Source organism: Anneissia japonica, unplaced genomic scaffold (genome assembly GCF_011630105.1).
Source record: "Anneissia japonica isolate Jap-2015-1 unplaced genomic scaffold, ASM1163010v1 scaffold288080_len124612_cov161, whole genome shotgun sequence".
In the NCBI taxonomy this organism is placed as follows: domain Eukaryota; kingdom Metazoa; phylum Echinodermata; class Crinoidea; order Comatulida; family Comatulidae; genus Anneissia; species Anneissia japonica.
The window spans coordinates 83,673-107,711 of record NW_022754353.1 but is presented as its reverse complement, the minus strand read 5'-3'; the positions used below and the strand labels follow the sequence as shown (position 1 = coordinate 107,711).

The 24,039-nt window shown below is 33.7% G+C and overlaps 1 protein-coding gene across 3 annotated transcripts; it reads right to left on the bottom strand.

The window, feature by feature from the left end:
- Positions 1 to 1,003: 1,003 nt before the first annotated feature.
- On the bottom strand, positions 1,004 to 23,901 carry LOC117123197 (voltage-dependent calcium channel subunit alpha-2/delta-1-like). 3 transcript variants are annotated; one of them, XM_033269046.1, is made up of 23 exons: positions 23,769 to 23,901; positions 21,196 to 21,660; positions 20,547 to 20,696; positions 17,775 to 17,914; positions 16,521 to 16,673; positions 15,854 to 16,018; positions 14,026 to 14,154; positions 11,894 to 12,022; positions 10,761 to 10,882; positions 9,663 to 9,766; positions 8,872 to 9,125; positions 8,539 to 8,683; positions 8,164 to 8,310; positions 7,546 to 7,656; positions 7,223 to 7,340; positions 6,267 to 6,489; positions 5,745 to 5,900; positions 4,875 to 5,086; positions 4,225 to 4,432; positions 3,804 to 4,014; positions 3,465 to 3,603; positions 3,192 to 3,357; positions 1,004 to 2,327 (listed from the first exon to the last, which is right to left on the bottom strand). In XM_033269046.1, the coding sequence occupies exons 2-23, from the start codon at positions 21,352 to 21,354 to the stop codon at positions 2,132 to 2,134; spliced, it is 3,537 nt and encodes a 1,178-aa protein (XP_033124937.1). In that variant the 5' UTR covers positions 21,355 to 21,660; positions 23,769 to 23,901; the 3' UTR covers positions 1,004 to 2,131. The 3 variants fall into 3 exon arrangements, with proteins under 3 accessions (XP_033124937.1, XP_033124939.1, XP_033124938.1); XM_033269048.1 differs by lacking the exon at positions 23,769 to 23,901 and adding an exon at positions 23,613 to 23,733; XM_033269047.1 differs by lacking the exon at positions 23,769 to 23,901 and adding an exon at positions 23,511 to 23,596.
- Between the last annotated feature and the right edge of the window lie 138 nt (positions 23,902 to 24,039).

The following is a 24,039-nucleotide window of genomic DNA, read 5'->3' as shown; positions in this document are numbered from 1 at the left end:
CATCTCTGCCAACTTTTTAGGCTGCTGTATCAATCTTTTAAAATCCAAAAATCATTCTTCGCTGGAATAGAATAATATCTGCATTGCAAAGATTACTACCAATCGTAACAGAAAAAAATCTATGCAATATGTACAAGTATCTTAATAGACCACACAAAATGAAATGTAGTGATGACCACATGTCACACACTGATGACTGTGCATACAGTGACCACACCCAACTCTCTGACCACACAGATTGCATGACATATTTACATAGACACCAATTTAAAATTTGATTTAATAGAGAAAGTGAAAATAAAAATTACCACAAATCTACATACAATATCTATGTTCTTTGTTCACTAAAACAATTTCATGTATAGTAAAATACACAAATATACCTGGACATCATACAATAGTGTAAACTGGTATTTTTACTGTTAAGATAAAATACATGTATACATTATTACGCTTTCATTAAATACTGCTTATACATTGTACATGAGGCTTGCCATGCTAAAACCAGCATTGGTGACAAAAACATGAAAATTGACTTTTTAATATATTCATATTCTCCACATTATATGCTTTAAAATGATAGGTCATTTACTGGAATCAACTTACTTTTGCCAAGTCATGGCTATATTTCAGCTTTGCTGTACTAATGTATACACACTGCCACATTCTTATGATAATTACTCATTTAGCGACAGTATGTTGGTTATGGGATGACAAGCCTCATATATTTGTATATGTATAATATAAATATATATATATATTTACATATGTATTTACATACATATTACACACACACACATATATATGTATGTATATATATATATGACATTATTATGTTAATATATATATATTATGTATATATATATATTGACATTATTATGTTAATTACTCATTTAGCAACAGTATGCTGGTTATGGGATGACAAGCCTCAATTTCTGGCCGTCTGAGGTTCTATATCCCTGTCTCTTATACACATCTAGATGTGTATAAGAGACAGGTGTGTGTGTGTATGTACATCTCATCTAAACTACATTATACAGTATGTCTAAACATTGCATATTTATGATCCTCAAATTTTACACTCCACATAGTCCTGTATAGAGAAGAAATTCACTTGGTCTCCACATTCTTTAAAAGAGATACATTAAATGGGACAATTCAATTTGTAACAAATTTATACTACTTACAAAAGACATTAACATAATTCCAGTAGTTTTAAAATCAGGTGATTATGTCAAAGGTCAAAAGAAGGCTAGATGAGAGGCAGTGTGGATAGTATTGGGGAAAATCTCAAAAATACAAAAAATGTAAAAAAGAATACTTTTTGTAAAATTCACATGCAATTTTTAGTTTCTATTTTATTATATTTATAATGATAGTAATACCTAAGAGTTTTTTTTCTAAATCTGTTAATAGAATGAATTTTACAGATAAATAAACACTTACTCATACTGTATGTGCTCTGTAAACCCAAGTATATTTTTGACCAAAAAGAGCGCTTACAGCGACTAAAATTAGAACAAACTTTAGCATTATGCACAGCCAGGCAAAATTGTATAACCCTAATTAAATTCAAAGATTTATCACCCCACCCACTATCCTACCCCACAAATCCAAACATTCAGCACATCATCTCTCCCTTAATTCAGACAGTCACCACCTACCTACCAATTCTGAATCTTAAAATTTCATATAAAATGTAGTAGTATATTGCTAATACTGATTTCATTGCTATTAATTGCACTATGATTACCATTTTGCTTTTATCAAGTTGACATCATACTGTATATTGTAATTATCTGAATGATTTTTTTTTGTATATATAAAAGCTGATATCACTTAAAAAGATCTTAAGACCGCCTTCCAAAAATGGAGAGTATGCACTTGCACCACACAGATTGTAGAATAAGAACAGGCATCTCTTTTGATGCGTTATCTACAATCAGTAATCTCTAAAAATATTTTACTTGTAACAAGTAATCCCTAAAAATACATTATTAAGATGGTGTAATCCGTTCAGATAATTTAATTGAGACTAGTAATTAATGAATTTTATATTAATGCACAGATGTCCCTTTGGACCAATATTAAATGAAATAAATAAAGATAAATCAAACACACTGATGAACATTTATAAATACCAGCTAATTGATGCTAAAAACAGCAACAGAAATAATGTTTTTTTAATTGTGTCTGCACCATTATAAAAGCATGGTATGTCAATATCATTTATCCTGGGACATTTATCCTGCTGCGCTAAACTTCTTTTTTCGTCGTTGTGGGCACACGTTCCGTTGACGATGCGGAAAGCCCCAGTACCAGCAATGCTAGAAATAGAAAATAATTGTTATTTGCTTAGAAGCAAACCCCTGGAAATCATTACAACTTTGCTGATCATGTTAAAAATGTTTTTAGAAAAACTTCAGTTGCAGTAACTGATTAGTGTGTCTATTGTGCCTTATAAAGTTTTTGGAGGCTTCAGTGCGGCGCTTATTTGAGAGCGGCGCTTATAAAAAATATTGGTGAGGTGCTTTCCATGCCCTTTCTCAGGTTACCTATCTCACTTATTCCTGTATATCGGTAGGCCTATCATAATTCCTAGTCATCTTAAATAAATTTATTGTGTTATTTATTTATTTTAACACTGTATACATTGTATATAAAACCCTGCTTCTCAAAGTGTTTCATTACACACAGGCTAATATTATACTCTTCATTAAGCACTGCGGCACTTATTCGAGAGCGGCGCTTAGCAAAAATAATCAGCTTTAGTGTAACGCTAATTCATTTACGGTATATTTAAATATTATTTATATATTTTATGTTCAATTATAATAGGGCCTTTTCTTTCTGGGTCATAAAGCCATCTATCTCTCAGGTAATTAGATACAGAATCAATCAAGTAAATTGAGCCTAGGGAAATATTACTTGTTTTGTACATATATAGGCTGATTAGTCGGTTCAACCATGTCTAATTTGGGTACTTACATCTTGTGTGTGACACAAGTCCAAATTTGAGATCAACAGTCTTTGGCACGAGCTCCCACGTCTTGTACACAATGTTGGTCCCGGCCAATTTCTTTTTAGATCTTTTACCTTTTTAATTATTGTTTTATAAACATGTGGATCTTTCAGTTAAAATCATAAGTAATTTCTAATGTTTTTTTTTTATGATAAAAAGAAAAACTTACGAGTTGGTTATTTTACAGTTGAAATTGAAGTAATTGTGACGTTCCTTGGTGTTTCGCCAATTCTCAATCACAAGTAAATACAAATTGGTCTTGGGCAATGATGACACGTAGTAGAAACCTGATTTGCATGGACCAGACACATTTCCAGTTATGATACCATTAGTCTCTGAAAATCAACAAGTTTTTTTTCCCATTATTAATTACATTAGAATGTTGTGTGGAGAGAGCCCTTTATAGATTCATTCAATTTTATGAAGAATTTTTTGCACCTACCTATAACACTATCGTTTGCTTGGTAGCCCACTACATCTTGGATGCAACCAAATGAGTTGGAGAAGGAGGGGGTTGGCCCCTTGTTTTTGTAGTAGTTGTCCAGCTCCCCAGGAGTCATAGGAATGCCTTCAAGGCTTACCTGAAACAAGAAAGTAGTGACAGTTAATTTACTTTATAATATAAAATACATTGTAGTGAAAATACATAGTAGCTAAATTATCAACTTCCAAATAGATGAAGATAAAAAATATAAAAAAACTCTACAGTTAAAAAACTGCACTGGCATGGCAGCCTAGTTAAGTATAGGGGCACCCTTCATAATTTCTTGATATTATTTACCTTTGGGGCGTACGGAGACACGCTGCACGATCCCTGAAAATCAATTTGCTCTTTACGTACAAAAAATTGGTGTTTGTAGATTAACTCATGCATCACTTCACCTTCCTTCTTGCCGAGGGAAACACGTTTGTATTTACGTTCATCTAATGCCGTTGCCTTCAAGAAATCGTAGTCGATCACGATGTTTGCATTCTTATCAAACAAATAGCACCTGAAAACAGAAACATGTTGATTTAAATTCTATGTGCCTACCTAGGCTGAAGATTTGCAATAACGTTTTTGATTCCTCCATTACCCTCAATGTAATTTTCTGGTTAAAGTATAATTGTGTTCATAGTTAAATAATGATTAAGTTGTCTGATCAAAACTCTTTATAGGGATCATCTAATGGGATCATCTGGTGGGATCATCTGGTAGTTACCTTGTTTGGCAGCCTGGTTCTCCATCTGGACATAGATATTCCTGATCACACGAGTGCTTGTTGTCTGTAGCTTCCATTCGTTCATAGACAGCATTGTGGAAATCGTTATAGAGAATATCGAGCGAGGTGACAGCTTCCACTCGCTCCATGGCACAGCGTGGTCGTGACCTGTCTGTGTAACTCGGAGCATCACTAACGTAGCATCGAGCTGATAAAAAAATTATTTTTGAGGTTAAACTTATAAAATGTACTCATTCATTTATGTATCATTCACTTTTACTCATTCATGCACTAAAGTAGAACTGCAAAAGATCTGACTCTTGCAGCTTCATTGTAACACAATCCTATCTCAAAAAAGTACTATCACGAACTAGAGGGTGTCTTTCAGAAGAATGTAAAAGGCATACGTAAATAGGGCCCCAATCTCGTGGTAGTACTTTTTTAACGTTTCATTGCGTGCATACAAAATCAGGGCAGTCGGACCTCTTGCAGTTCTATATCCTCTTTAATTACAGCTAATAGCTCAATCTTCACAAGAATTGGTGGAGGAGGGTTGGTTGGGGGTGCTATGATTGATTAATTTTATCCAATACAATCCAGAAACTAGTTTGCATGGGCATTACTCTCAAAAACAAAAAAACCTAACTTACATGATGCACAATCGGAATCATGAGTGCAGACACATCCTCCAATGATAAGTCCTCCCTCATTTCCTTCGCATTCTGATTTGTTCCGGGTCTGCATGCCTTCAAAGATGGCCTGGGAGATACTAATGATTTTGCCGGCTCCAGCGGCATCCATATATGCTGTAGAGATTGAGGTCTTGTGTGGACTTACAATTACACGGTGATACCACGGCCGTCTAAAATATAATTTGAAGTAAGGTGTTGCCATAAATTGTCTATAATCTGAAGCACAATATATTGATATCTTGACTATTTACAATTTTAAGTATGTTCATACCCTGGTGGTCTGCAATAAAGACATCATAGGACCACCTACATTGCAGCATTTTTATAGGGATTCCAACGATGATGATGTACTGTATAATGATGTTGGCATTAATGGTGGGGATGAAGTACTGTAGTTGATAAAAAAATGAATGATGCAAATTTGTTAGCAAAACTATTAAGGAAAGGACAAAATAAAAAAATGGTATCATCTTAGAGACAGGCCTGATTGGAAAGGCATTCACCATACAATAGGTTGAAAATGGCTAATAATAGTGTGATGGTAATGATAAAGATGATGATAATGTCTTAATTATAAAATATTTTAAGTGTTGACAATTAGTTTAATTATATTTCATAATTATTGTTTAACTTACCAAATTACACATAAAACATCTGAATAAATGCCATTAAAAGTGAACTTAATCACTGTAACACAGTGGCCAGTCAAATTGTAAAAGTCTAAGCAATTTTGCCACAATTGGGCCATGATCAGTATGTATGTTTTAATGTACTTAACAGTTTGTACCAAAGTGAAATGTTTCTTTAAAAAGAGTCAAATTGACCTACTTCGTTGGGTCGTATGGGCGACTTGACCTATGACCTGGGTATGTCCTGAACACTCCACTTCGACACCCAATATATGTCCACTTTACATCTTTTAAAAGGTCAAAGTTGCGCTTTTTCCAGATTGCTTCAATTTGAGACGTTATCAAGACATCAGCTCTGTAAGATTTTAAATTGTGTATACATAAAACTAAATATTTGATATCATTTTAAGCAAATGATTATTTAAGAAAATGGGTGGAAAAATGTAAGGTATGAGTAAAATATATGATTGTGCTTAAGTAGAATTTTTTTGTTTTGAATACAACTGAAAGAATATGCATTTTAACAATTGAAAATCCTGTTAACAGTTAAAAGTACTTGGTGTAATTGAGTGGAGAATTGTTGATGTGGGAGAAAAAAATGAATATAGTTGCAAATAAAGAATTGAGGAATGAGGGAAAATTAAGTAATGTGAAAATAACTGAGTAATATGGAAAGAAAATTTAATGTCAGAAATACACTATAATGGGGAAAAAAATTTACTTGATGTTCTTTTCAAAGGTTCCATTTGGACAACCAGGATTGTCATCACCATTCATGAATTCATGCGCCATCACAGTCTTCATGGCGAGGTCATCATCAAAGATAAACTTGTTTGGGTTACAGTAACATTTTGGCGCAAATTTTACTGAGGAATGTTTGTAAGTCACTGTCAGTCCCTTATATTTAGGCTCATCATACTTTATCTCCATCTCCTTGTACAAATCTACAAGATGAAAGAGAGGGAGTACAGCCACTTTACTGTATATCAACGGTAACATCATGTTTATTAGCTCCACTCAATTTTCTGTAAACAACATGTGTTCTCTGTACAGCATATATTTAAGCCAAAGAGCACTTTAGAATTCAGACGACAATGGGAACCCAATGCCCTCATTGTCCTACTGATTTCAAGTGACATCACTATGTTATTGATCTTAGCCTAGTAGTATTTTTGAACGCTCCCTATTTTCCCAATGCATTTTTTCAATGTATTGCGAAGTACCATGAAGTTACAAGAGGAAATATAACAACCTTCGCTCCATCAAAAAGTATGCAATCAACAAAGAAAATTGCACATAGGTTTAACAGAAATATATCAAATGTATTCTTATATTTAATGTTAAGTAAAGTTGTTTTAATGCTAATAAAGTTTTAATGCAATATATCTGATATAATTGTACTTTAATTGTTTAAAATATTGTATGTGCCTGTAATCATTAGAATGGATATTGTTTTTTTTTTTTTGCTTTATGAATAAATATTATTATTATTTTTATTATCATTATTATTACTACTAGCAATTTTTATAAATTATTATTGGAAATTTCTTTCATAATGTAAATTCAGATTGTTTTTTCCAGCATTTCAATGTTGTTTTTTAATACAAATAAATGAAACCAAACAGAAGATCAACTACCAGGTAACACATAGTTTGGAATTAAAAAGTATTATCGTACCAGAACCATTCTTATTTAAACGTTCCTTTGCCAATGGACTGTTGTACTCTGTCAAAATGTTAAAGACACTCATCGGTAGGGATGATTTATCTTGCGGTTCATTTGAACGGCGAAATGTCTAGAAAAAAAAATGCACGGTCATTCTGAAACTGGTGTCCAGTATATGCAAATTTTCATCAACACATTAATAAATAATAAAGCAACCCATGGATCAATCTCACCACGGTATCAGATGACGACTAAAGCTATCTAATGGTTCGAAGAGGTTAATCAACTCAATCAAGTCAATCACTCGATTTAGAAAAATATTTATATGTACTTACTGAGTCTGTGTCAGCCAAACTGAAGGCAAATGAGTATTCAGATTGGTTGAGTGATGTGTAGTAGTAAGTTGCAGGCATAATAAAAACCTTTACTCCATCTGAAAAATCACCCTAAATAAACAACAAAAATTTATATAAAAATTTCATCATCATTGTCATCATCATCATCATTTACAGTCTGTTGAGCGAAAGTTAGAGTGTGGAGTTGATCCCCACACATGAGGGTTAAACCGTGAAATTAACTGTAAGGAGGTTATATTCTGCAGGACTAGGTGGTGTGGTCAACCAATAATATTAATTATTGTAATAATAATGACTATACAAACAATAATGTTAATAATGATTATGATGATAACATGTGATATTATACATGGTAAGCTGTAGACACTTTCATACAATCGAAAGAACAATTTAATATGTTTTATCCAGAGTATGAAACTCTAATTAAGAATGGATTGGATTGGATTGGATTTATTCAGTGTAAACACCAAGGACAACTCATGAAAGTGTGAAGAAGACTTACTTATATAATTGGTAATTACATATCCTTGCTGTTATATTCTTCAGTTTTATCCTTCATTTTATGTACTTTTGGTACTCATGTGATAAATTCATTACCTTAGGTACTCCCCTGACCGCATTCTTGATGTATGTGAATCCACTTTTGCCCGCCTTCATGTTATTTTCTACGATACTGAAATTCTCCGGTTTTCCATCACGTTGTTCTAACTTTGATATTGTGATAAATATCGGATCATCTGATAACTGAAATAATTAAAATCCTGTTATCAGTAATTTCCATATAAATCAACCACAGGAATTTACAACAGACATAATCAAGATTTGATCACCTGATATGAATAACTTAATCACATGACCTTAAAGGAATGGGAAAAAGTTTATGTGCCTTCGACCATAAAACTTGTCTTGGTGACATGCGTGATGCCTCCAATACATTACATAGTCAAAAAATGTATAAAAGTTGTTCCTCACTTTACTACTGGGTTTTAGAAGAGGATGAAAAATGGTTTCTCCCTCCTTATTGATGAGGAATGCATACACTGATCCCCACTTCTCACTAACGATCAAATTCTCGATCTCATCTAGGGTTGCATCGATGCCAACTACTCCTAACAACCTACAAGAAAAACCCAAAAAATACTGATTAATCAGGTAGATAAATGTCTTATATTTCTTTAATTTTTGAGTATGTATTTTATATTCCATAATATTCACCATTGGAATATTTAAATTTTCGTTAACGTTTTCATTAATGGAAACGTTATAATACAATACTAATCACCACAATGTATTCTACAAACTCACTTTTTACTAGATGTGCTAACAACAGGTATCGCATAGGTCACCATTAAACCCAGCCCCCATGCATCCAGATAAGGGGCAGTCCAAAGGCCCTCTTGGGTGACAGAGTTGGTAACAAGGAAATCAAAGTAATCACTCATTTGGGAGATGAGGTTGGTACCATCCTCCAGCTTCTGCATGTGACCTCCGTTGTCGCACGCTAATTTACCAGGAAACTCCTCTCCATCTGCCTTTGTTAAATAGCTAAAAATTCTAGTCTGAGAATAATAAAAAAAAAAATCATTAATTATTTCATATCTAATAAAAAAAATTACATAATTAACATAATTTATTAAATTATAAAAATGAATTATAAATAACTGATCATGAATAAATTAAAAAATCATTAATGACTTCATATCTTATTAATATTATGACTTATTCAATAATAAAAATTATGTTTATAAAATCATAAATCTCTGGGACTGACAATATTAATTGTATCATATAATTATAATTAGTTATGGTCATGTAGCCAAACATTACACCAGACAGGATAAAATTCAAGGTTTGCCATCTCTGAAGTCACAAGGTGTGAGGAATAACAGTCATACCAACTACATAATTAACATATTCATTATTAATTAGCATAATTCTTTAGTTAGCATAATTAAATACACATTTCACAAGGTGTGAGGAATGACAGTCATACAATCTATATCATTAACAAATTAGTAATTAATTATTTAGTATACTTGTTTAATTAGCATATTGATTATAAAGTATTGATTATAAAAGAAGATGTCAATACTTACCCTTGGACTCATATCTTTATTCATTACAGAAACAAAATCAAACACTTTTGTCCAGTTGTAGCGACAAATTGGACCAGGAACGTAACCACTTCTTGTGTAGTAACCTGAACATGAATAATTGTTTCAAATATTTCATAATATTTCTGTTAGTACAAAGGTTTCTTACTAATACAGCATCTATATTTAATTTTTTAAAGAAATAGTGAAATAGAAAACAGATAAAAGTAAAAGGTGGCCAATTGTAGACTATGCATAAATACATATGCTGGTGTTAATTGATTCTGTTTACATGGGTCATTCTGATTGTGACCTCGATCCCATGGATTGTATACACATGGATTGCAATGGGAATTAAAATTAATTACAGATGCTCGACACTTTTTCCAACATTATTTTCTGGTCAATACGTTATTTTTGTGAAGGGTGTTTGTGGGGGGCATTTATTCAAGGGAGGCGTTTGTTTGAGGGAGGAGTGTATTCTTTTGGTGTTAAACATATATATATATACTCAAATTAATTTCACTTATTGATCCCAACAGGTTAGAGAAAATGTAATTCTACTGAAGCAGAACATTAATAGAATGTGTTGTGAATATTTCTTCCATTTGATTTGTTTACTCACTTAGGGGACATTTATTCGAGGAAAAAATAGGGGAGGCATTTAGTCCAAATGAGGTTCTACAGGGGGTGTTTATTCGAGGGGGCATTTATTGAAAACCGGATGTTTATTCAAATAAATACGGTATATAAAAATGTGTATACAGGCTTCAGGATATACACTCCTAAAACTATATTAAACAATGGAATTGAGATTGGCATTTTGATTCTGATTGTAATATACTTCAAGACTAGCCACCCTGCACAAGCTTCGTGCTCAAGTGGCTATGACACCAGGCTACAGGAGTTATCTAACAGTCGTGGGTTCAATTCCCAATTAAATCACTAGTAAGATTTTTTTCGCAAGTATTTAGGAACGTACTGAGTATTCAGTAGTACGATACCATGTCAGGTAGGGTAAAAAATCATTCCGATTATAATATATTCATGAATTCATTATTAAGTGCCTTGGTTAATATCAATGTTAATTATAGGAATTACCTGGCCCGCATCTTACACTTTCACCATCCGTATCCAGACCATCAGTAATAAGAACAATCAGTGTTTGACAACCGGTTCGTGATGGGCCATTCAAAAGTTCAAAGGCCTTCTCAAAACCCTTCCTTTAATAAAAAATATATAACATATTAAGAGCAGAAATCAACTTATCATAAAGTAATAATATAATAATAATAATGATATTCTTTATCGGCTCTCATTCAAATTGGATATCAGAAATTAGGGCCGGGGCCTTCCGGCAGGCACAGTGCAGTGCCACCCACCTTAACTGCAACATATAACAGACATATACGCATACCAACATTGCCTTTAACCCACAACTCTCAATTATAAGGGTTATTCGAGGAGATACAGTAAGTGATCAGACTCCAAGTAAAACCCAACGCTGGCAGGGCTTGAAACCAGGGTCTTCAGCACAGGAAGCAGGAACAATACCTCTCAGCTGACCGCTCTACTCGAAGATATTGAAATATAGTACAACCCTTTAAAGCGACACTTTTGGCAGGGGTGGATACAGGATTTAGCAAAAAGTGGGGGGGGGCGGCAAAGTAAAGATGGACTACCATCCGAGGTACGATGCACCGAGGGGGGTGGGTGTTTGGGAGCGCCCCCCCCTCCCAAAATAGGAAGATTTTTTGAAATGGTACACCCTTAAAAGCTCTTATAGGGCATCTTACAACAAAGAAAGTCATCTAATATTTAGAAGCAATATGCCTACTTTTACTTACTTAAATTTTCTTTGTAGCTATCCATTGCGCAATGTGACATAGAATCAACCTTTCTATGGAATTGAGTATCCATTCAATTATCTCCAAAAAAAAAAAAAAAAAAAAAATTTTTTTTTTGGTGATAAAAGGGCGGGCGCGCATCACAGGCGCCCCCACCCCCTCAAAATCTGCCCCTGTTTGGGACCAAAAATGCATCCCCTTATTATTATAGGGATGTGCCCTAAACAGGGGTTGGCTGTAGAGTTAAAACATACATTTTCCCTTGCTTCACGGCCAAAATAGTGCCCCAAACAAGGGGTTGTTTGCATAATATTAATATAATGGAGTAAAAACATTTAAAAAAAAAACAAACAAAAAAACCACATTATAGTATTCAATTATACTAACTTAAGCTCACTAGTTCCTCCTGGTATCAGGTTGCCTGTCTTTTCATTGAGGTCTTTTCGATGAGCGGTGGATGCAGGCACTAGCCGATCATCTTTACAGCTCAATACTTCAGTGTTGTAATAATGCCATCTGCAAAATTAAATAAGCACCTCTCTCGGGTAAGTGTCACTTTAAAAAAAAAATTTTTTTCTAAAATAAAGTAAGCTAAAGAAGGTACATATACAAGCCTCATCTATGCAAGCAATCACTAGGTGATGCCTCATCCACATTGCATCATATATACTGTACCAACGTGGTGGCGCCAGTGGGGAGGGGAGCAGGGGAACATGGCTCCCCCCTATTGGGAGAGCTGGTATCTCCACAAGGGAGAAACACACAATTCGTTTAGGAGGAGAAACAATTTCATGTAATTTTTGCATATTGTGAGATTTTAAAATCGATTAAATAAGCCTTTCAAATTCCTAAGTTGTCTTTTCTGGGCCTTCTCCCCCATGAACCTACAATAACGGGTGCTGCCCCTGGTCCTGCCCACTTATGATCTCGTAGAGGGAATCGGTCTCCTTGTAGGGGGAAATCAACACCCCCATCATAGAAATCAGACCTCCAGGGCTAACTCTGGCACCACCGCTGAGTACCAAAATATTCACAATAAAACATCTCTCAGAGAACCCAAGTTGGAAAAGCAAAAAATAGGGAGATTTTTCGTGAAGCGATTGCCGCCTGTAGCGACCCGTTGTGACGCCTTAAAACGCGCGGACAACATGGAAGTGTTACACAAAAAGAAGGAAACAAACTGTTTTCATCAATTTGTATACTTTTATTAAACAATTTTACATTTGTTTACACATTGCAGTTGCCCTAAAATATAAATTTATAAATATTAATAATATTTATTTAGCATTCTGCTAGTAGAGCGCTCTTGGCAGCAGTCAACAAGGCCTGGTTCATGCTTGGCATATGAGAGGCTAAGGCTGATTTACTACATCTCTTCAAAGAACATAGAATTCTAGCAAAGTAACTGCAACTTGCCGTGAAATTAAAAACATATATTTTAAATTATACTACATGTTTTAAGTCAGCATTTATATATGTCTAGCCTATAATAACTGGTACATAATGCCATGAAAAAACGTTAAATCCTGCCTCGCAAGGCTCAATAACGTGCATAACCAGGCCCAAGGCCGCAGAGTCAAGACCACCACACACACACAGGCACCCACCCAAAACACACACCCCTGCAGTGCAGATAGAGCCTAGCCTAGGCCTACATGTATTTCAGGATCGATGTTAAAATAAACTTCATTTTTCGGAAGACGGCTTAGTACCAAAACCTATTAACTATGATTTTTTAATATTGTTATTAAACGAAAAAAAGTATTTTTTATGCACCGATTCTCCAAGTTCAAAATCATCGCGGAAAAAACTTGGGGCCCTATCCATCCATCCGTGTGATTTCTGATTTCGTTCATTTGTTTAAATTTATTAACTCAGCTGGCAGCCATCTCATCAGCCATCTTAACATGAAGGATAAACAAGGCGAGTCTACCACAGATCTAGGCCTTAGCCTTGCCATATGGAGCTGTTATTTAGATAAACAACTTAAATAACAACTCCCTGATCTAGCTTATGGCATTTATATGGCTGAGCGAGTGCCATAATATATTGGCTTAAGATAATAAATTTTGTTTCATTGGTCAATGACATCGTGAAAATTACATTTTTTTTTTTTAAATCGTGAGAAAATTAATAAAAATCTGGAAGGGAGACAGCCTAAAAAATTGGGAGAAATGCGCGATTTTTGGGAAACTTGGGATCTCTGATCTCTCCCCTCCCAGAGTATTTATAAATATTCTTGTTATGCAGTGTAAGAGAATGTAGGACATAAACCACCAAAAAATCGGGAGAAAATTAATAAAAATCTGGAAGGGAGACAGCCTAAAAAATCGGGAGAAACCCGCGATTTTTGGGAGATCTCTTATCTCTCCCCTCCCAGAGTATTATAAATATTCTTGTTATGCAGTGTAAGACCATCACATATCTAACAATATTATAACACCCACATCCTACTAGTACAAAATTAAACAATCAAAATCATCAAGTTTAGACTGTGCTAAATCCTTGTATAGACTTACTTTCCCACTTCATCCCAATGGCTAGCTCGTGCACAAATTACATTCACGTAGTCTTGCTTAGTGAGCGTGCTCAGAACGGCGCTTACCACTTGTTTGGTGATTTCAAATTTCTTGCCATTCATGGAATAGCTACAGAAATAAGAGATACATTTTGGGATTCAACATAAGAAATTAGAATAGGGAATACACACAATGATCAATAGTAGAAAATATATTTAAAATAGAAAACTGCCCAACTGCGTACTACAGAAGGCGATAAAATTTCAATAGATTTAATTAACTATAGTGATTGTCTTTATCGTATCCCATTTGATTTCATAAATTATAGAACTACTGTATATACTTACATATTTTCTAATTACCTATTCAATTTATATGTTAGTTGTTAGTAGGTCAAATGGAAAAATTTGAGTTGCCAAGACCGAACAATCCAAAATCTAGGTTCAGCGTATTTCAAAATATTTTTTTTACCAAAGAGGGGCAAAACAAATTGACAATGGTTCAGAAAGTCACTGAAGTAATAAATTTGATGCCTTTGTTATTTAAAGGCTGTTGTTTACATTCTACTACAAATGTCACACAACACACATGTATTACGAACTAAGATAAGATAAACTTTATTTACTGTCATTCCAAACAAGTGAACTACTGTAAAATCTCAAATTGAAGCCTTGGGCTTTTGATAGGATTTTTTTCGAGATGTGCTTCTTTTTGAGGCTACAATTGCAAAGTAAATAGGGAGGCTTCTTTTCAAAATGAATGCTGTAAATTTTGAGAATTTGTACTCTAAAACAATAAATAAGGCCACTGTAACATCAGTCTGTATCATGGAGTGTATTTAACTTGCATTAAATCACCTAAACTACTGTATAAACCAAGCTTGTATTAATTTATTTTGTTTTCTGTACAGTGTATGTATGTACTGTACTATCTCGAAAAGAAGCCTTGCTATCTTGAAGGCCATGGGCCTCTTTTCGAGATGGGCTTCTTTTCGAGGCTAATTTTGCAAGCTAAAGAGGGGGCTTCAATATGAGATAGGATTCATCTCAAGATTAAGCCCACTGGGCTTCAATTCGAGGTTTTACTGTATGAAATTACAATCTTGATAAAGAACAACAAACAAAAGCTACTATAAGTTACCAGCAAATACATAAAATACAAGATTAGTTAGACATTGATACATGAAAATAAATACAAAAAAAAGTTCTATTGCACCTGTTAATTACTGTATTTGCACATGCGTGATCAGTACTGTATTGCATTATCTATGGAAGTTTAAGTTGTTAATGTGTATAGCAATGCTAACAAAGAAATTCATATACTGATTTGTTTTACAACGGACGGAATCTCCCAGAGTTATTGGTCACAAAACAGCTGTTACAGTAAGTGGATGTGAGGTACAGTATCTTTTTAATTATTCTATCCAGTATCTTTGTTACATTCACATGGTATAGGGCATCAGGATAATCTATCGTCTTACCTATTATTTTACAAACATATTTTATTACATTTCTGAGTTTACTTTTTATTATATTCTGTCAAATTTGCAAACCCTGAATTACACTAACAAAAAATTAGCAGTAATGCATCATGACTTACATTAAAAAGACTTAAGTTTTTGAAGAAAAAAAGGGCATTGACCACTTTGTAATATACAGTGTGTTATGGTTCCAACTTTCCAGCTAAGGCCTTTATCAATCATTGTAAGCTTTAAGCTTATTTTGTCCAATTTTTGTATCTCAGGTGTGGCTTAGCGGAACAGTCCATGGGCAATGAGCCTCTAGAAAAGGACTAGACAAAAAAAAATTAAATCAAAATGACAACTCACCTGCAGTCCATTATAATAACTACATCCTTGGGTCCACTCGTAGCTGCGATGTACCAAGGCCGTACTCTTGGGTCGTAGTCATTGTAAAAACCAGCGAAATTTGTATCCCATTCACGTCCTGGGAAGGTCCACACCATACCCTCAGAAGATCCAAAATATTGCCATCTGAAAAGAAATAGGACGAATTGGCAGTCAAGCTTGTGTAGGTAAATACACGGATGACAGATCCAATATATTGCCATCTGAAAAGAAATAGGCTGAATTGGTTCTAAAACCAGGGTAGGTAACACCTGAATGACAACATATGTCATCACATCTAAAGACATTACCAACTGCCAACAATTATAATTATTATTTGGTATGTCTTTACTTGAACAAATGAAACATATAACATAGCATTATAAAGGATAATCCATATGAAAATGACTTACAGTACTGTATTAGGGTGTTTGAAGGGCATTTTTGGAATAAATATGGTATTTAAAATGGGTCCTTTTGTATAGTTGGGCTAGCTTGAGGTGATCTATAGTCACAAAAACCTAAGAAGATGTATACAAGACCAAGAATGCATAGTTTTATTCTGAGTAGCATCAACACTCCAGATGAACACAGTAGTTCTGGCTTATAATGGCCACTAGAAACTTACTGGAACTACCAAGATATTTACCGTAGTAAAGGATCTTTCTTTGAGTTCTCTGTAAACACTTTATTTAATCCCTGGAACATAAGGATTGTCTGAATGGTGTTGTTGTCGTCTCGAGGCACTTCATCTGATATTTTCACAGTACTCTTTGTCATACTTACATTCTGTTTAAAATAACTGAAAAATACAGAAGAAATAAATGTATAAATGGATTTACAGTAAATATATAAATTGAAAAAAAATTGTCAAAAATATCCATACAGTGATGGAACACTTTAGTCCCACACATAAGAAAATGTACTGGCTTCCAATTACTGAGCTAATTAAGTTAGTGCTTATTTTTAAAGTCCTCGAGCAGTAAGGCAGTAGCACTGCTAACTACAGCCAATATCGGCGCTGTGCTAGCTGCTCCTCGCCCAGGGTTGGTATAACCAAGTGTTCTCCGTTAGGAACTTAAGGGGGTTACCCCGATGCTATGGTTCACTTCAGCACCTGTCATTGTGGGATGATTTGAACATAAGTACGGCTGCTAGGAAGTCGCGGACCATGCCCATATGCAATTCAGCACAATGTTACTCCGAGTTATGGATTATTCTCTCTCTCCTTCAACTGACATGCACTCAATTATCCCTTGCATGAGATGCGTGAAAATTTTATGTAAGTGAATTGGGTTAAGTCATCATCACTGACCTCATGTTACCTAACTGACTACATGATGGCTACCCTAATGGTCGGGGTTTCAATCCCTCACTGTGCCCTTCGCTACAAGTGTCCTTGAGCAAGGCACTTTATCTACGTTGCTTCTCTCCACCCAGGAATATAAACGGGTACCTGGTGGGGTTGCCTGCTACCGCGCCAATATGGCCGCAACACTTAAGCATGTGGACCCAACAACCAGGGGAAAACAAAGCACTTGCTTAGATCGTATTTGTTTATTGTTTTGCTTGTTTTATTATTTTTCTACTGCTATATTGCATTAGTTAAGTTAGCACACTTTGCTTGGGTTTGGTTCTATGCAAGCTTTACTTGGGGGGATGATTGACTTATTGCACGGAGAGTTGCTTATAGCGCTTCGTAACTGAACATTTCGTAACTGGCATGCCCACGACCACTAGGGGGGAGTTGTTCCTAAAACAAAATCTACCGCCTGGAAATTGATCTAACTTGGCATCTATGTAAAGATGACCTTGTTGTGATTATGTTAGAACATTTTTTAAATGTTACCATAGAACAATGCAGAACAGTGTGGTATAGGAATAAGGAACTCCATGTACTTACGGGTTGAACACTAGGGGTTTGGGCAAGAGTTTTGGGATATCTGCATCCTTATATTCATCAGACTTAACCTCTGAGAGGTGCTCATATGTATTGTTGGCATGAAATTTGCTGTGAAGACTTGCAATTTCCTTAACAATCCTCTATTCAGAAACAAGATAGAAAAATATACATTTAAGTATGATTATTTTTGTTAATTTCAAAATATCTAGGTTAACTTGAAAATATTCTACATTTATTTTAACCTGTTTGTATAGGCCAAATAAAAATATATAGTTCCATTAATATTGAACAAATATCAATTGATAACTCCACACTTCAGGATAATAAATAATTTTTTTTACTGAATATAAAGGTTTCCTGTTTTACTGTACAGCAACAGTCTATTAGAGACCTTTACTATTAGCAAGTGCTTTTTGGTTACTCCTGGGCTATGGCAGTCTTTTATTTTTCTTTTGTGCTCTTTTTTCAATCTTGGTTTTTAAATGTAATGTTTTGAAATTTTATTGTACTTGTGTACCCAGACTATTATACAATAAATTAAATAAATAAATAAAATCAATAAACAGATTCTAAAATGAATATAATTATCAAAAATACACAGAATATTAAAAATAACCATAATAGTTGCCTAAAATGAAAAAAAAAATCTTAAGTCATGGATTTGGATATATTTTCAGGTAACAATTTCTGATTTACAGAATAACATGCACTAGGTGAAGTATTGAAAAGGTCAACACTAAATGGTATTGATGTTGCCCAACAGTCAATAATATGTTAATACTATTATAGACTGGTCTACTGGAAACAGTACTGTAATTACTTCACTACACTAAATCAGTTATGTGACATGCTAGTCAAGTGTTACTAATTGTAGTTACTGAACATTATAATTATTTCAACACAAACCAGTGTCTATGTTGTGGTGTTAGTCAATGTTTGAAATGTAAGGGATAGGACTACAAAAGAATCTATATTTATTTAAACAGGGGCATAGTCTGGTTCCAGCCTGGAAGGGGGTGGGGGGGAAATTGGTGCAAACATTGAGAATACAGGGCTGAACCCTATTCCAATTGAAATTAATGGTCATTTTTAGTATTTTAACCCACTTGGTGGAACCAATTTATCAACAGTCTGCAGTTATGATCACTAAACAGCATCTCTGATGTGGTGTTTCGCTCCTTTTCAATGTTAAGTGATTCAAGAACTTTTATTGTTCCAAAATAGGGAGAAATTACAGTGTTATAAATTGGATACTAAAAATATTATGTCACTAAAAATATAGTATCTATCACACCATTGAGCAAAACAATTTTAAGTTGTTTGATTGGTTAAGTTAAATAATATGTTGAATAGTTGGTATGTTTGTGAAGATATAGGTCACACTGAAACTGTAATATGTGAACTCACTCAATAGTATCTTCCTTGAGGCACAACAATTTCACATAGCTTAAATTTCTAATGACAAATTCCTAGAGATCAAGACTCATTAGTATCTACGTTGCGGCATAAAATTAATTGTAGATAATAAATGTTTAAAAATGTTCTGGATTTCCGAACATTTAATTGCACAACTTTTGAGTGATTAATTATAATATTAATCAACTATACTAGGTTATAAATGATTAATGAATTAATTAGGTCATGGATTAAAAGGATGATGATATGGGAGAGTGGGGTTTGTTGAAACATTGACATTTTGGGACATACGTAAAATATATTTGTTAGTGGGGGAGCTGATGGGGGGCGCGAAGAAGTTGGGGGTGGCTCGATGATCAGTTGAGGGGTGCTAATTTGCAAAATATGGTGATTTTATTTGATTTTTAACTACTTGACAATGATTTTTTTTTTGGGGGGGGAGGAGGGCAACTGAGGGTGCGCGGGTAATTTGGGGGGAGGGGCGTGCCACACACCCTCCCCTAGATATACCACTGCAGCCATTCATAGGACTGGTGCTACAACACTGTTAATTTGGGGGAGGTATATGTGTTTTTTTAAATTTCTAAGTATATTTTTCATAATTAACAAATTTTGTAATATCTTGACGTTCATAGATTAGGTTGAATAGTTTATGAGTATTTTAGGCCTAGTACAAAGCTACAAAATAAGGCTAACTATATATTTTAATAAATGCTCTGTTTGGTATAAAATATAGGCCCATAGCCAGGGGGGTTTTTATAGTTTGGGCAAATCCCCTTTGTCTATCAAACCACCCTCATGTCTTGCAACCACCACCCATCCTTGAATTTCCCTAAATAGTTCTCCAACACAACTAAATGCATTGGAGACCCACCTAGACTCAGATGGAATGTATTGCTGCAGACCTATTTTGAACATAACTGCATTTATAGCATGTTTTAAACCCATAAAACACCTTTATTGCTCTAATACATGACCTAGTTAGTTTTAAAAGTTTGTTATTTAAATGTTTTAATACTATTCCAACACTATGTTTTAACTAACTCCATGCCATGTTTCAGTTAACCCCATAGTTGGGATAAGTCAGAATACCTGAGGGGCGTTCCTATGTCAATTATACGAGCAATCATCAACAAATCTAAAAACATTTTTGGCTGTATCTATGACACATATGTACAGTATGTGCTTCTACTGTAGTTATAATTTCTTGGATAAAGATTTATAGAATTATATGGACATTTTTGTAAATTTTGTTTACCCCACTCCCCCCTATATTTTAATTATCCTACTGTAATTATAGGAATAATTAGGTCAATAATTAAATGTTTAATGCTTAAACAGATAGTTCAAACTCACCTTTGCCGCCTCTTCTTTCTTTGTGAAATAATCTCCCAGAATTCCTTGTACTTTTTCAATTGTTTTACTTCCATTTTTAATGTCAATTGTATAATTTGCAAGATCATAAAACTTCTGAGTCCATTGAGTTTGTAATCCATCACTTGTAACCTACAATATGTAAATAAAATAATAATTATTATACATTTATACTTTAATGCATGACAGCTGATTTCATTTTGAATGACTATAAATTTCCAATTCAGTCAACAAAACAAAATTACAATTTAATAGTGGTTCATGACTTCAAAACAAATATTTTTTATCCATTTATATTAAATATCATCACAAAAAGTACATTTATAATCAAAATGTTTGAAAACTGATAATTATCATAAACATAATCATTGTAAAATAGCAGCATTACTTTTAAATGGTTGTAGGTGAATCCCTTTGGAAATAAGAACTAATTTTCTTCTTTACTGACCATCGCCAACATATTTTGGAATAAAACAAAATAAATAATAATAAATCAATCTAAAATGAATAATCTACACATAATATCGTTAGGAATTAATCATCAACATTCTCCAAATTATGATGGTTCCAAAATGAATAAATTACAAAAAAATAAATTACAAATAAAATAAATATATTTTAAAAGACTTACTTGAAGAATATAATTTTGAATTAGTATGGCCCAATTCTGGACATCTCCTGCCAACCTTCCATCTTCGTCAGACCTGGCATAACTGTACCCTCCATACTCAATAGCCTGAGCTCTGGTTAAAAGCACCAGTAAGGTTGCTAAGCAAACAACTCCACCCATCCTCAACCAATCACAATAGTACAATCCTCAAATGATATGTTAGTGTGAAATTGATGAATTGTGTAGAATTGGTCTCGCAAAATACTTGATAACAAGCTTCCATCGATGATGGTCTAGCTGACACTGACGTGAATAATCAATCATTCACATACAGGGTCTTACTAAAATTCACTGTTGCGATCACATGATTAATAAACGAACCATTCACAAAGATCCATTTCATGTGAACGTCTTATATCTCTTCACAGAGTGCTACTGTAAATGCCACCGATTGTTGAGTCTCGATCTAAGCTTAAGTTTCCAATTCTACAGAAATAAATATAAAGTCTTGTTAATACTTAAATTCCAAACTGTGCTTCAAATTGATTTTCTTGATGCTTGTATACACAGTTCAATATTTAATATTCATGATGTTGAAATTAATCCACCTTTTTCAAATAATGAAATTGGATGCTAAATCAATAATTTTTAATTTACTAGTTCACAATGTGCATAAGTTTGATCACAGATTCTATAGGACCTTAATATTAGTAGGCTTGCTGGAAAAATAATATATATATAATAGTTTGTTTCTATAAAAATTCCACTAATTATAATCAACCAGATAAAGACTTAAAGCCCCCTTCTGTTAACATACTGTATATTCTTGCATACAAGACGAGGCTTAAAATAGAAAAGATAAATACAGGGGTCGTCTATATAACATACGCATTTTTTTAATTTTAAAAATTATGTTTGTCTTTGTGCGGATCATTCGTAACACACAAATTTACTACTGAAATGAAGCTATTTCTGTTTGAATGAACATAATTTTAAATGCAGGAAAATTAGATTTTAGATGAACATTTAAAAGCCCTTAAAATGTTATTACTTGGAAGATAACCCTTACTTTTGACTGTTTTTAGCTATAGATGCAGTATCAAGACCGTAAATTGCAGCAAAAAAAAAAAAGAAAAGGAGTCATTTTATATGCCCGACATACAAAAATCGCCCAAAAATCTTCTCAAACTTGGTGGTCGTTTTATATTCTGATCACTTTATTGTGAGAATATACGGTATTCCTTCGGTATAAAAAAATCAGTATTTTTAATATTTTTGAGCTGTAAATATTAACAATAATGATAGTGATATGTTGATGACATCTAAAAAGACTATAATACTACATGAGGTCCGACTTATGTGGTTTTGTTGGAACGTAATACTATTTCAAAAAGTACTGCCATAAAGGGGCATGTCCTTAAAAGACGAGTTTCGATCGAACTCTAATCGAATTCTAATAGGGCGCCCCCTATCTTGTGGCAGTACTTTTACGTAACGTTCCATAGCATGCATACAAAATCAGCAATTCTATACTCTTTGACGTCTATCATCAAGTTCCTGTATTATAACCAACAGAAAAAAAATGCTTGGAAAAAATCCAAAGATGACCCAGGATATTATTATTATTATTAATAACAATAAGGAAAAAAATTTTATTTATTAATTGATAATTATTAATAATATTAATATATTTAGGAAATAAAAAACATTACTTTCACAAGCATTGTGTTTAGGTATGTCAGAAAATTAAACAACCTTGCAGCAATTTTATTTAGTTCTGAAATATAAATTAGTATTTACGGTGTATAGTTCTACAAAAATTATTTTGTAAACTGTTATTCTATCATTATAATATATTTATAACGTAAAATTGTTAAACTGGATTCCAATAATTATTATATAGATTAGGCCTATTATCAATACAGTAATAGTTTTTTTTCCCCTTTTTTTGTTGTCCTGGAAAGCGCAGACGAATGCACAACCATTGACCATAGTAATTAATATCAATTAATAATTAAGTAATGATATTTATAAAACAAAAATTATCATTATTTATTTGAACCATCCCACTTTCGTTGTCGCTTTTGTCATCATTGTCATTTCATACTGTACCATACAAACAAAGAGCCTCAGTCAAACTTCACCCAATGGTTGCCTGCCCATTGTTGGTTGAGCAGTGTACCAGGCTATAATTATAATTACCAGGACCAGGGAGTTGTTATAGTGAATCTCCGTTATAGTGATAACAACTCCCTGTAATTACCAAAAGCGATGGGGAAGGGGGAATTATAATTAATTATTATTAATTAAAAAGAGCATTTACGAGACTTGCTTACACAGAGTACTTAACGGAATAATTGATTCTTCTTAGGGCCTATGTGCTTGCAGAATCTTCTTATTCTTATTTGTCCACGGTATTACTCCTAGGACCTACCTACCCAAACACAGACCAAACATTTCCCTGCACAGACAACGCAGCATCATCATCATCTTGACTTCTTGGGACTTGGACTAGGGTGCTTAGCTAATGTATAACAGTGTTCTGTAATTTATAAAACGAATTCTATCTAAAGTAAATCCATAATATTACAAACCTCAATGGGCACGTCTGAATATGCATTTGTATCAAAATTACAAATAATATTAATACACTAAGCAGATACTTCGTAATGTCACTCAGATTCCAGCGGTAAGACTTGTATTGTATCTTCTCCTCGCAGCAGCTAGAATAGTCTTAGTGATCCAGTCGCACGAGGAGCACATCTCGAGACGTTGGCTATCATTGATTAATTAATTTGATTTTAATATTATATTTTCATTTGTTATTATTAGGTAAGCTAAAAAAGAAACAAATAAAGGAGACTC